This window comes from Onychomys torridus, chromosome 21 (assembly GCF_903995425.1).
Source record: "Onychomys torridus chromosome 21, mOncTor1.1, whole genome shotgun sequence".
Lineage (NCBI taxonomy): Eukaryota > Metazoa > Chordata > Mammalia > Rodentia > Cricetidae > Onychomys > Onychomys torridus.
Genome location: NC_050463.1, coordinates 47819501 through 47833744, shown reverse-complemented (window position 1 = coordinate 47833744; position 14244 = coordinate 47819501). Strand labels below are relative to the sequence as shown.

General features: G+C 50.8%; 1 protein-coding gene across 9 annotated transcripts in view; it reads left to right on the top strand.

The window, feature by feature from the left end:
* Positions 1-14244, top strand: part of Asap2 (ArfGAP with SH3 domain, ankyrin repeat and PH domain 2) — a 155922-nt gene that overhangs the window by 103316 nt on the left and 38362 nt on the right. For 8 of the 9 annotated variants that reach the window (XM_036170344.1, XM_036170340.1, XM_036170339.1 and 5 more), the window contains 6 exons: positions 3595-3698; positions 3794-3863; positions 5988-6075; positions 11015-11063; positions 11154-11320; positions 13683-13816. In XM_036170344.1, the coding sequence (XP_036026237.1) occupies positions 3595-3698; positions 3794-3863; positions 5988-6075; positions 11015-11063; positions 11154-11320; positions 13683-13816 (612 nt within the window). Of the gene's footprint in view, positions 1-3594; positions 3699-3793; positions 3864-5987; positions 6076-11014; positions 11064-11153; positions 11321-13682; positions 13817-14244 lie in introns of those variants that run through there. The other variant, XM_036170345.1, reaches the window with a different exon arrangement.

Here is a 14244-nt window from a genome sequence, read left to right as displayed (position 1 = left end):
ACACACACACACACACACACATCTCTGCCTCCCCTTTTCAAGTGTCCCAGTCCAGTAGCCTGTGGTGGATCAGTTGGCTTGTCAAGCAGCAGACTCTTTCTGACTCTGGATTTTCCATCTGGACTTGTGACTTTATCATGCTCAACACTAGCTTGCGGCTGGCCGAGTCCTGAGCAAGCCTGCCCCGGTCTTGTCTGCCACGGTGGGAGGAAGATGTGCCCAGCACCTTCCGTCCTTGTTTCTCAAGCTGTGCACAGACACACCAGAATAAGGTGGGCGTAGCGCTCCCCACTCCGGAGTAACGATCTGGAAGTGGGGTGAGAAGGGCAACTTGGGATGCAGTGTGAGCGCTCTAATGGAGGTCTGCCATTGGCCACAGGGTTTCTGAGCCAGGGCTTTTGGAAGGTGGCTAGGAGATGTCCCAGTCTCAGAGGTGGAGCAGGAAGGGCTGGTTTCTGATTCAGGACTGTTCTGGGTGGAACAGAAATGCCCAGTCTTAGTCTACACGTCTACCAACAGGAGAGAGGCAGGATCTAGGCCTCTCCTGCCTCAGTCTCCCCCAAGACAGGAATAATGTTGCCCATTTCTGCAATTGTTAGGGTAGCCGAGAGGTCGTTTCTGCCAAGTTCATTAACTCGATAAGCAGGGACCAATTCATTCGTTCAAGTATTGAGCCCCTAGATGCAGCAGTGAACCGGGGAGGCTGCGCCCCTCACCCCACTGCACTAACACTCAGTGCCTGAGCCGGAATGGACAGCTCCGCTGCTCTTCGTCACTGCCCGACGTGTCCCGCCACACCTCAGCCCTCCCTGCCAACCTCTTCTCTCCCTTACGTCTTGCTGTCTGACCCCAAGCCCTGCCGTCCTAGTTATGGGCCCGGGACGTTCTGACCATTTGACTCCCCGATCACGAGGGCCTCCTGGCCTCATTCTCTTCTACTAGCCCCTCATTCAGGCTGCCTTTGTCTGCAGTTAATCTGTCTGTACCCTCCCCACCTTGGGATGGGAGGAGTCTCTGTGGGTCAGCCTGGCCTGAAATTCTTGATCCTCTTAGGGCCCCCAGTGCTGGGCTTACAGGTGTGTCCCACTCCCAGCTCAAATGAGTCTTTGATGGGTTTAGTTTTAGTCCCCCATAAAGAGTCATCCAAACGAACAAGCAGTATTTCTCCTTCCCCTCCACGGTGTTATTCCTTGAAGGGTGGAAAGCCAGCCTTGCTCCAGATTTCTAAGGCTTAAAAGTGCCGTCCTTTAGGGAGAATGTGAGACCCGAGGCCACCCCACCCCCAGGCCCCTGTGAGGAGTTTAAAGCCAGCACCCGGACACTGGCATTCGTGGATCCAGTGCCAGGTGGGCAGGAAGATGCCACAGTGTTACGGTTAAACAAATACTTCCCAAAAGGATCTACCAGCCGTTCTGTGCCCTCTGCATCCCACCCCACCCCCCCACCCCCATCCCGCAGCTGCGTTTTTGCAGAAATTGACAAGCTGATTCGGAAATTCCTATGAAAGTGCAGAAGGGCTCAGAGTAGTCAAAACAATCATGAAAAAGAGCCAAGTTGGAGAACCCCCATATCCCGACTTCAGAACCGGCCACGGAGCTGTAACAATCAGCACTGTGGTGGTGTGTTGGAATGTGCATGGGTGTGTGAGACAGAATTGAGTTCAGACGGGAACCGTACATTTACGGTCAGTAGACTCTTCACCACAGTTGTGGGGAGAAGAGTGGCCTTGAGACCGCTGTGTGACCATCAGAAGTGGGGTGGACTTGAAACCCCGCCTCTCCGGAACCTTAAATTTACTGGAAGTAGAACAAACCCTGAAGAGTAAGAGCTTGAAAGCTCTTAAGATGTATTTATAAGTAGAACCATGGTCTTAAGTGAGGCGGTGGTTTCTTCGGTATGGCCCCTAAAGTTCAGATTACAAAAATACTCCAAACTGGGAAGAGTCCACGTGGCCGGTTCTGCTCAGTGCGTGCCTCTTCCTCCCTGCATGATGACCACAGCGCCTGCTCCGCTCTCTCCTGCCTTCTGGCGCCCTCACCTCGAATCAATCTCTGTCTCTCTCTGTCTCTCTCTCTGTCTCTCTCTCTGTCTCTCTCTCTCTCTGTCTCTCTCTCTCTCTGTCTCTCTCTCTCTCTCTCTGTCTCTCTCTCTCTCTCTCTCTCTCTCTCTCTCTCTCTCTCTCTCTCTCTCTCTCTCTCTCTCGTCCTTGCCTAGCTTTCTCCTTTACCTCTGAGAGACTCTTCCTGCAGGGTGCACATTTGATCCCTCCGTTCTTGGGTGTTTTTATTCTCTGTTTGGTTTGGACTATGTTGATTTTCATGCACTCGTGGGTGCTACCTTTGTTTCCCTGAGAATGATCAGCCGCTTGCCACCCGGAGGAGGCTGGCTTTAGTCTCCAAGGACTTCGTGGATTGAGCTGTGGCACCAGAGCTGGCTTCTGCTCTGCCTTTACCCTGGCTTTCAGAGGCCCTGGCCCTTAAGCAAACCCCTCAATATCACTGTATCTCTTGTTTCCTATGTGCTGTGGATCCTCGCTTGGCTGAATCCACCGTAGACAGAGAAGGGCAGGTCTCAGCTCTCGCCTGGTTGTGAGCTGTTCTCAGGCGTTTCACATCCCCACTTAGTCCCTGCAGATTTGCCAGAAATCAGCACAGGCTGGTTGTTTCCTTCTACTCTCCATGTAGGATGGAGACCTGTCAGGACTGGGCAGTGGCCTGGGTTCTGGAGAATTCTCACTAGTTCTTGCCCGCAGAAATTCATCTACTCGAGTTTGGCTTCTGGTGGATGTACTGGGAGTCTCAGCTGCATACATGGACAGCCTTCTCTGTGACTGTGGAACTCTTGGTCAGGACTGGAGCAGTTAGGATCAGTGCACCCACCTACCCACCCCCCACAGACACATCCACACACCATGAGATTGACCAGGCAGGGGAGGGAGTATTTGACCAGTGCTGTTGTGTACAGATGTTTACAGAGGTGACCACATCCGTCCTTAGTCCATTTACACTCTTATACCCATTGTCCAAGAAAGAAACTGAGGCTGAAAGGCCAGATGGCTTTGTTTCTCATTTTGGCCACATTACAAGCAGCGGTCCTTCCCAGCACGCCACAGGGCGTTCTTGCCCAAGGTGACACCGGCACAGAATCTCCTAGCCCTTGCCAGGGTCCAAGATAAAACCTCTCACCTCCCAGGTGGCTCGTCAAAGGCAGTTTAGAAGTGGTTTAGTTTAGGGGGAGACAGAAAAGCTGGGATGGGATGGGGTCATCCACATGTGAGGACCCCTCACCTCCCCCAGCGCCAACACTAGAAATACCCATGTTTGGCATTTCCTTCTACTGCCTGATGGGTGGCTTTTATGAACTCCTTAGTGGAGACTCTCTCTCTCTCTCTCTCTCTCTCTCTCTCTCTCTCTCTCTCTCTCTCTCTGTCTGTCTGTGTGTGTGTGTGTGTGTGTGTGTGTGATATGATGAGAGGGGGGGATTTTATAGTAATAATCAAACATTTAGGCATATGTTTCCTTTTATGTAGTGCATTTTTAAAAACTGGGACTTAAACAAGATGCATTAAAAAGCAGTTTCTTGACCGAATTGTAGGACTCACAACTTCGCCAAAGTACAGCGTACAGCTTACATCAGCCTCAGGGAAACAAGGAACACGGGACGGAGCGGAATGGGAACCTGTACAAGAAGAGTGACGGGTAGGTGACTAGCTGCGAGGCGCCCAGTGGGAGTGTGTGCCCTTACCTCCTGGGTTAGTGTCTCATCTCTCCCGATTTCCCCTCGTCTCCTTAAGGATCAGAAAAGTGTGGCAGAAGAGGAAGTGTTCGGTTAAAAATGGCTTCCTGACCATATCCCACGGCACCGTGAGTATCTCTTTTCTTCCCGAGTCTCTGCTGGGGGTGGGGGTGGTCGCTGAAGTCTGTTCTGTGCCTGGTGCTGTGGTGAAGATACATTCTCAAGTTTCCCCGCTAGGAAGCTCGTGCCCTCATCCATGGTGTACCTGCAGCCTGGGTGCGCTCTCCTGGTCATGTGTGACCTAGTTACCTTCCGTGGATGGGTTCACCAAATCCAGGACAGACCGATCACTCGGCCACCTTCTTTTAGTAGCCTTTGACTTCCAGGAACTATACACCTGCTGCACATGCTGGCTTCAGCCTGGACACGCTGCTTCCAGAGACTTCCGCTGTCGTTAAAGGATGATGTTTCTAGTCAGCAGAATTTTGGGAACCAGATTTTGGGGACTCCATGTTTTTCTTACAGAAATTTCGTCTACTGTGTCCAACCCCAGTCACATTTTTCTCCCTGTCGCCCTGTTTGTAAGAGCCCATGCAATGTCATGGAGACCTGCGTGGACTTGTGTGAGAATAGTCTCTCTCCGGTGTAGTTCTCAGGGACCAGGAACTCGGGCACAGCCCTTTGCTCCCTCACCTGGTGTGACGGGGGCTGGTGAAGCTGGTCTGGATTGTCAAGGCCAAGTTGGTTGTCCTTTTGTTGAGTGTAGATGGTGTCATGTATGTTTTACATGGCAGTGATAGCCTGAGACTTTGTCTTGGTCTTCCTTTCCTCCATCCTATAGTTCCCTAAAGAGGCATAGTTGGGCAGAAAGCACAGGTGGGCTTCTTGGGTCCTGAGAAACTTTAGCACTTTTGAGTAACCAAGAAAGCGTCACTTGAAGGATGTCATGGAAGCCAAGACGATGCTGTGGGAGTTTGGGGAAAGGATTGGCCCCTTCACTTCTGATGAGTCCATTAAGAAGAAGACTCTAGAACTGATTTGTACCAAGCGTTGACATGATCTCTGCCACCTCTGCCCCGGGGACTGACTATATCTCTGGACTTGGGGGAGTAAAGGTCATCCGCCTTCCCATAACCTTGCAGGTTGGATCCGGACACGCTCTTTCCATTTAGCAGGTGCACAGGCGTGAGGGGGAACGATTGCTTTAGCCTACGAGGCGCAAGTGTGTTCAGCCATGCATCCTTTAGATGTCAGAATGTCAGGCCAGGAGGGCGGCTGGGTTTCCCCTCTGATGCTGTGTTTCACTTCACAGCGTCCATTAGTCTGCTTCAGCTCTGGCACACTGCCTTGATGCAGAAATCGTTGTCGAGTAAGGCCATGCTTCCTTCCTTGCACTTAGAGCTCCCGTGTCACAAGACGTATTTGCTTTCTCGGGGTCCCGGAGGTATAGGGCCTGCACTTAAACCAGCAACGGGGGAGCACAGGCCTGGTGATGCTTCGCTGGCAGTACAGTTGGCTGTGAGTGACTTCCAGTGTCCTGGCTTCCTCTCCAAAGGCATGATAAAATTTCTTTAAATTTTGATGGGTTGCCCCAGTTTTGGAGCAGACAGGAGTTATAATTATCATCACCAGGATGCTGCTGGTTCTCCTTACACAGTGTATGTACATGTTTTTTTAAAGAGCTATGTGCTTTGGGGTGAACCCTCTCAAGGAACCCCCTCTTGGCAGGGAGGGGGGGTACTGGGGAATGCACGGCATTCTCTGCCATTAGCAGCCACTTCCTGCTATATCTGTAGGCCGGTTCCAGCTCAGCCTCTGCCTCACTGCTTGGAGGAGCCTGGGTAGCTTGCTTCTCGGTTTCCCTTCAGTTGCTAAGTGTCTTTTTCCCTCTCTTACTGTGTTTTGTTCTGTGTGCCCTGGCAGTCCGGGTCCTGAAGGGCTGACCCTCCATCTTCCTGCGCTGTCCAAGTGTTTGCTTGTTGTAGATGTAAACGATCTGAGCCGAAAGTGGAGACTGGGAGATGTGTTATTTGACTTTGTTTTTTCCAAAATGGCAGTGTGTGTGTGTGTGTGTGTGTGTGTGTGTGTGTGTGTGTGTGTGTGGCTTGCCCGTGTGGCCAGCAGCTTCTGGCCCAGCATTCCTCTGTGTGTCCCGTCCCTGAAAACCTTCTGTAAACTAGTAAGAGTTTTCTCTTGACGACCGTCTGTCTGTCTCTCCCCACTCATCCTGTGTTTTCATTTGTTTTCAACAGGCCAACCGGCCACCGGCCAAACTCAACCTGCTGACCTGCCAGGTGAAAACCAACCCTGAGGAGAAGAAGTGTTTCGACCTCATCTCACGTAAGGTTCTTTGTCACACCGTGCAGGGCTTATTTTACGTGTTCCTGGAGAGTCAGCCTGTTGAGGAATTGGCCTTAAGGTGGGTGAGGCAGGAGGATTATGAGTTTGAGGCCCGTCTGGTGTGCATAGTGAGACTGTTTTCCAGGGACCTGCCTCGTGTGTTTCCAGCGGTGACTAGTGGCTTGGCCTTTGAGGAGAGCCCTGCTCCATCTGCTCTGTAAACTGAGCCATCCTCTCCACCCTGAGCCTCAGCTCCCCCATTGGTAAACAAACAGATTGTGTTTAGATGAATCTCGGTCCTAAAATCTCTTCACTTGCTTTTTTTCAAATGACGGTTTTATTGAATGGGACTTCTATCATTTATTCATGTGGTGTTTAAAATGCCGTAAATGGAGGACAATGGGATGGCTCAGTGGGTAAAAAGCCCTTGGCTGCCAAGCCCGGCAACCTGTGTGTTCTGTTCCTGGATCTTGTATGGTAGAAGGAGTGAATGAATCTGTTCCCGCAGGCTGTCCCTGACCTACGCACTACAAGGTGCACATAGGTCCCCTCTCCACCCAAAACAAATAAATGCAGTGAGGTTTTTTTAAATGCTCCAAACAGAAATGATCAGGTCTTCAATAAAGCCCTTGAACTTAAGTGATTTTTTTTCCCTTTCATTTTTTTAAGTTGTTTATTTTTCCCACTACAGAATTTGTCTTTTTGCTCCTGTGTATTTCTCTTCTGTGGTGTGCACAAAAGAGCTGCCACAGAACCAGCAATTACAGCCAATGTTTACTCAGAACCTTCCAAAAACAAGAAAGGGGCTCATGATGTCCTAAGGAAAGTATGATAAATAGGTTTTGTCCTCGGTCATTGTGCGTGGCGTGATTACAGCTCAGGGCGGCGCAGTCTCCATCTGCAGCGGTGCCCCCAGCACTCTGGCACAGCGGCTGAGTTTACATAAAGCACTAGCCTGGGGGTGTGTGGGCAGTGGAGTGCCCGGCATCCTTAGCACCCTATCCTGAGATCTGATTCAATCCCGAAGTGTGGCCATGCCGTCTCCACCGGCTCCCTGGCTCGTGGTCCGGTTTCCTTTTGTAGACCAACTGCCCTGCCCTGCAAGGAGGGCTGAGCCGGGTGATAGGGGAACCATCCGGGGCCTGTTTGTCATTTATGCTGGTCTAGGGAGATTGCTTGATGGGATAGAGCGCTTGCTGTGCAAGCCTATAACCCCAGCTCTGCTGGGTAGAGACAGGAGGATCACTGGCTCTTGCTGGCCACTAGGGTAGCTCCAAGGTGAGTGAAAGAGCCTGTCTTAAAGGAAGGAAGCAGAAAATGACAGTGGGATTCCTCCTCTGGCTTCTACACACACACACACACACACACACACACACGCACGCACGCACGCACGCACGCACGCACGCACGCTACTTCAAGCTCCCTGGCCCCTGTGTCTCGTAGGTTCCATATGTAGCATGATTCTGTACAATGTGAAATGCTGAGCCTTGGCGAAGGTTTAAAATGTGACCACTGCTGGGCCACCTGCCTCTAGACAGCAGCAAAAGCCTGAGTGAATAAAGGAAGGGAACTTGATGGTGTCGTGAGATGTCTGCTGGTGGCTGGAGAAGAGAAGAGGGTTTTGCAACGCTTTATCTAAAAAAGTAGCCTGTGGAGAAGCTGGCTGTTACCCTAGGTGTAAGATGGAGCCTTGGGCATCACACCAACGTGGGTACAGCACCTCCACCCCCCAACTGTCACCTTCAGCATGACTGATGGGTCCCCGGCAAACACCGAGGAGCTGAAGCAATTGCTACAGAGCCTTCCTTCCTCCCGAGTATGTTTGGCTCACCAGGTACCAGGGAGGCGTGTGCGCATAGCAAGGGCTCACAAAGCCCTGGTAGGTGTGAATTGTTGCATCCTGAGGATGTGGGAGAAGCGGCTAGTGTGTGAGTCTGGTTATGCCCCAGAGCAGTGCTGCAGACAGCCTTCACCAAGACCCAGCTGTCGACTTTCTGCCCTTCTCATGCTCGTGCATAACCCCGAGAGGGCACAGCCCCAATTGCTCTGTGAATCTGGCTGCAGGCACTCTTGGCTCTTGTGGCCATGCAGAGCCTTAGCTTTGTTGAAAACCTGTCTCACCCACTTCCTCTGCTTGCTCTTCAAGGGACAAAATTAATTCCAGTCCTGCCCAGGGTTCAGCTCAGCAGATAGATTTTCAAAGTGCCCGATTCCTCTAGCAGCGTTTCATGGGAATGCTTTATGTGGGCCAGCCGGGCCTTGAGTTCATACGCTAGCAGCTGTTGCCCTGAGAAGGTGAGGGGGCGCCTGGTTTGGCAGCCTGGTCTTCCCCCTGGTGCCTCTTCTGCCCCCTGACTAGGGGAGCAATGCCATCAAGTGCCCTTGAGCTCGACAAAGTTGAGTCATTGGGAAATCAAAGATGAACCAAAGGCTGGACTGGCAGACAACAGGGCAGGAGTCCCCCTTCCCCTCACCCATCGTGAAGTCCGCTCAGAGGATGATACACTGAGTTGCTATGTGCAAGACTGTTACCTTCCCCTCCCAAAGGGGGCTTCCCATCATGATCAAGAGGGCCGAGGGAATGCGTCCCCCCACCAGGGGGAATTTGTCTGCCATCAAGCCAACCCTTTGGGAACTTGTCCAGTCTTGTGCCCTCAGACTGACTTCCCTTCTGGAAACCCAAGTCCTGAGCCGTTGTCCTTGGCCACACAGGCACCCTAGGAAGGGTGGTGGCTAGAATTTTGAGATAATTTGGCCAGTCTCCCGAGTAGGATGGAGCTGGGAGATTCCCTGGTGGCTTGTCTTTCTACGGCTCCAAATGCGTCTCCTGTGGCAGAAGCTCATGGAACCTCCCTGTCTTAGGTGGATCTCCAGAGAGCCTGCAGGGAGAGCATTATGTGGACATTTTCACTTGGAATAGCCTCCCACTTCCCCAGTTCCCAGTCTGAACACTAGCAGCATTAGCCAGCCGTCAACCCAAGCCGCGCCTGACCTGGCTGTGAAGGAGCTCCGTGTGGGCACAGGGCCCCGGCATGCCCTCCCTGGGATCTTCCCGAGAACTCTGAGATCCACTTGGCAAGCTCCCAGCTCCAGCTGTGGACCTGCCCCTCTGGCCCTCCTCCTGGGAGGCTGGCCAGAGCTGGCAAGTGCCCGGGAGGAGGGGGAAGTGGCCCAGATACCTCTCTTCCCACTTCCATCGGGTGCAGTCCAGTGCTTGTCTAGCTTGAAGTAGTTCTCTTGACCTCTGCTCCTCTCTTCAGTGACAGAGGGGACATACAGAAGCGTCGTTCCACTCACCTTGGCATCGAGAGTTTAAAGAAACAAACAAAAACCAAAAGCAAAACCGCCACTGGACCCTCTGCTCCAGACCTCACTTGTGTCTGCTCTTGATGCCTCTCGATCCTTGGCCACATTCCAGACAGCTCATCCAGATCTTCCAAAGCCAAGGGCTGAAAACTGCCAATGAAGAGCTGTGTTACTCATTACAGCTTTAAAAAAACGTGTGTGTGTGTGTGTGTGTGTGTGTGTGTGTGTGTGTACGTGTGTGTACGTACGCACACAGGCCCGTCTGGAGACCAGAGGACAATGTATGGGAATTAGTTCTCACCTTCCACCCCATGGGTCCCGAGGTGTCAACTCAAGCTGTCTGTCTTGGTGTCAGGTGCACTCAGCTGCTGAGCCACCTCATCACCCTCTGCTTGCTTTTAGGAGCATAGGTATTTTATTGTGACACCTAGTGTCACTCAATGTTATCTGCAGAAGTTAAACTTCATTTTCTCCTCTTTTCAAATTCAGTTTTCTTTTGAACTCCCTTGTTTGGACTGATTCTGTGCATAGACTTTGTGAATAGCCCTTAACCAGCTTCTCTCTCTCTCTCTCTCTCTCTCTCTCTCTCTCTCTCTCTCTCTCTCTCTGTGTGTGTGTGTGTAGATATTAATTAGCCAGTATATATTACTATATTATAGAAACCCACATTGAGGGAAGGATCCAGGCATAGTACTGTGAAATCCTACCCAAAACACACGTCCTTGTCCTGGCCCTACGATCCCCTCCAGGCCATCAGGTTGCATTTTGATCTTAATAACTCTTGGCCCCCATCGGTCTGGTTTCTACCGTCTTTCCTTGTCCGAGTTGACCTTTGTGTCTTTTGAAGACTGCTGTCCAGTTTTGTTGTGAAATGTCTATCAAGTTAGGTTTCTCCTGTGTTATCAGAACTTAACTGAGATTGTACATTTTCGGCAAGAGTATCACAGAAGTGAAGCTGTCCCCTCACTCACCCCCACTGTGCACACAGGGATCCCAGCCACCCACCCACCCCCAACACTTGTAAATCACTGCAAACACATGCTGAGCAGGTGTGACAATTCCTGTTAGACCATTCTTTAGCCATGTCTTATTGGGCTAGCTGTGCTTGTGACAGAACTCTCAGGGTGTGGAATTCTTAGAATGTCTGATACAGTATCAGTCCTTTCCTAAGGAAGCCAGAAAATGTCTCAGAGTTTGTTTCAGAAAAGGCTCAGTTCGCAAACTGTCTACTTCTTTCCTCTTATCGCTCAGGAAGGATGGGCAGCCAGATCTTCGTGAGTTCAAAGCTCGGCTGGTCTCTCCATCCTGCCTCAAAAAGTGTGTGGTTGGCGGAGGGTACTAATCAAAGGACTGTAACAGTTCCGTGGCGTGGGAGGGGACGACTGTAATGAATGTGAAAGTTTGGTTTCTACTAAATACCTTCACATCTCAGGAAGCTGCATGTTTTAGACAGGTTGGTTAATTTGCAGTATAAAGTCACAATGACTGAGGTGCTGGCGCGCGCGCGCGCGCGCGCGCGCACACACACACACACACACACACACACACAAGGACCGGCAGAGTGCTCGGCTTTGTACATCGGTATGGTGCAGAGCTGGGCCTCGAAGTAATGAGTCTCCCCCTTGCCCTGCAGATGACAGGACGTACCACTTCCAAGCTGAGGACGAACAGGAGTGTCAGATGTAAGTGCTGTGGGCGGGGCTGGGAGCAGGGGTGGGAGTGGGTGCGCTCTCTCCCAGCTAACACCCGAGCTGTGGCTGCTGTTTGTCCAGATGGATGTCTGTACTGCAGAACAGCAAGGAAGAAGCCCTGAACAATGCGTTTAAAGGCGACGACACCACAGGAGAAAACAACATCGTCCAAGAGCTGACCAAAGAGATCATCTCGGAGGTGCAGAGGATGACGGGCAATGACGTGTGCTGCGACTGTGGGGCACCAGGTGACCGGGAACCACCCCAACCCCGGCTCTAGGGCATTCAGATTCCAGAGACTCGGAGAACCCGCCCATTGATTTTTTTCTTTTTTAAACTGTCATTTCAAATGTGAAATCGGCGCAGCTCTGTCTGAGCTCATCCCATTACACAAATGCTTAATGAGCTGTGTGCGGAGCACAGTGGGGCGCATGGGTGGGAGGTGCTTGGCTGCTGGGCCCAGGGCAGGACCCTGGAAAGGCAGCCTGGTGGAGATGAAAAGATTACAGTGCTTTTTGAGCAGTGGGAAGACTGAAGGGCACAGTGGGGGTGAGCGGAAGGTCACCCGGCTTACTGGCTCCTAGAGGCTGTGAAGGTGCAGCGGGGGCTTCTCTGTCCTCCCTAGGGGACTGTTTGAAGTCACGCTCAGGCACGCTGTGGCTCTGTGACCCAGGGAGAGAGCCATAGACTGTCAAACAACTGTCAAATGAGTGATGGGTCCCTACCATCTGTCACGTCCTGTGTTTGCATTTTGATATAATTTATCAGAGGTTTATGTTAAGGCATGTAAAGTCTTTATGGATATTAACAACCAGAATTTTTTTTTAATTTTGTTTATTTATATTTTATATATGAGTGCTCTGAATGTATACCTGAATGCCAGAAGAGAGCATCAGGTCCTATTATAGATGGTTGTGAGCCACCAGGTGGGTGCTGGGAACTGAACTCAGTACCTCTGGAAGAGTAGCCAGTGTTCCTAACCATTAAGCCGTCTCTCCAGCCCAACAACCAGAATTTTAAGGCTTGAAGAATTGACACTTTAATTAAGATAGGAGAGGGCTGGGGAGTTAGGATCGACACAGTTGCTTTTCTGAGTGCTCCGTAAAAACCGAGGAAAGTGGCTTTCTGTCCACCTAGTTCTGAGACAGTTTCTATTAAAAGTACAACTATAATAGAGTGGATAGTTAGAAGTACCAATGAGTAAGTTCTTGTTTTCCTGAGTTTCTATTTGGTGTTGGATCTATTAGAAACAGCTATGTGTCAGGAGCAGAGGTAGGGAGTAGAGTGGGCTCTTCCATGAGAAAGGATAAGAACGGTGACGTATTCAGAAGCTTAGACCATCTTCATAAAGAAACGTTGCTGTAAAATGCTAAGAACACACAGATGGTGTGGAATGTGTTGTGTTATCTGAATGTGCACTGTCCCCCGAAAGCAGGATGCACACACCTGCAAACATGGATGCCAGTAATAATCACTATTGCCGGTACAGTGTGTGTGTGTGTGTGTGTGTGTGTGTGTGGTTTTTACATACATGTACCGGGGATTGAATTTAGTGCCTTAGATGTGTTAGGTAAGCACTGTACCACTGAGCTAAAATCCTTAGCCCACAGTATTTTTTTTTTTTTCAAGATTTATTTGTTTATTTTACTTGGAGCTGTGTGTGCGAGTCTGGGTGAATTTATGTGGACCACATGTGGGTAATGCCTATAAAGGCCAGCAGAGGGTATCAGATCCTGTGGAATTGGAGCTACAGGTGGTTGTAAGTAGTCACATGGGTGGTGGGAACGGAATTCAGGTCCTCTCTAAGAGCAGCGGGTACTCTTAGCACTGAGCCATCTCCCCATCCCTCTCCCCAGCCCCCAATTTCTAACAACTAGACAGTTTTTAAAGAAATTCATGATGACCTTATGGGCAAGATCGTGATGTCTGCCTGTGGAGAATTTCTAAGGGCAGCAAGCATTCCCGAGACAGTGGTACACCAGTACATCTTATTTTCAATACTTCGTAAATTCAGCATTTGCCTGTCAAGTATTGGCTGGGTCCACACTGTGCGCTAAGCACATGATAGGACACTTAAGTGAGGAAGTGAAGGTCCCATGTGGGGAAGGTGTAGCTTGAACTCGGGGAGACACAGGACGGCTGTTTGCTCTGTACTTATGTAGCAGCATGCTCTGCGCATACAATGAGATAGTCTGCAAAAGTACTCTGATTTCTGACGCTCGCAGTGCAGTGGACTATTCCCAGATCCTGAGCACATCACAAGCATGAACGTGTATTCTCTGTGACTGTTACTACCCAGAGATCTTATCCATCCCTGCAGCGCTATGTGCCTGCTCCCCTCTGTGGTATGGCCTGGAGGAAGTGGGGTGGGTGCCACAGGACTAGACCTTGCGGTCAATTATGTGGATGGGAGGATGGAGTTGAAGGAGAAGAATAACACCTTGTCATCATTGCTTGTGGGTTTGGCGTGATTTAGGTGACCGGGGTACCAGCTACGTCAAAGGTCACATTCTCATGTTCAAAGCTCCAGGTTTAGCAGCCTGACAGGGAGAAACTTGTGTCTCCTGTTGTCTGACAGCCAGCTCATGAGGACCCCCTTCTCTTTGGCAGATCCGACGTGGCTCTCCACCAACTTGGGCATCCTGACTTGCATCGAGTGCTCTGGAATCCACCGGGAGCTGGGGGTTCATTACTCCAGGATGCAGTCCTTGACCTTAGATGTATTGGGAACGTCTGAGCTTCTGGTAATTTGATTTAGAAACTCATTGATAATGATTCACTCTCCGCTACCAAGGAGCGAGGGCACGTCTTGTCATGGGATGTTTTTCCTAAGTCAGAAAGTGGAAAGGACACCAAACAAGGTGCACTGAGGCTCGTGTAGGAGTCTTCTGGAATGGCTGGGGTGGCAGCTGAGGTGTAGGAGTCTTCTGGAATGGCTGGGGTGGCAGCTGAGGTGTAGGAGTCTTCTGGAATGGCTGGGGTGGCAAAGGACACTAAAGGGTTTACCGTCCCAACATCATCAACCAGTTTCTGACAAAACTGAACCCACTTCTTGCTTCAGGACCCCACTAGCCTTCCTGATCCATATTGTTCCTCTCAGGAGAGATGCTGGCTTCTGGTTTTGCCCCTCGCTTTCCTAAAATAGTGTTCCATTTGTGGCTCACTGGTAATA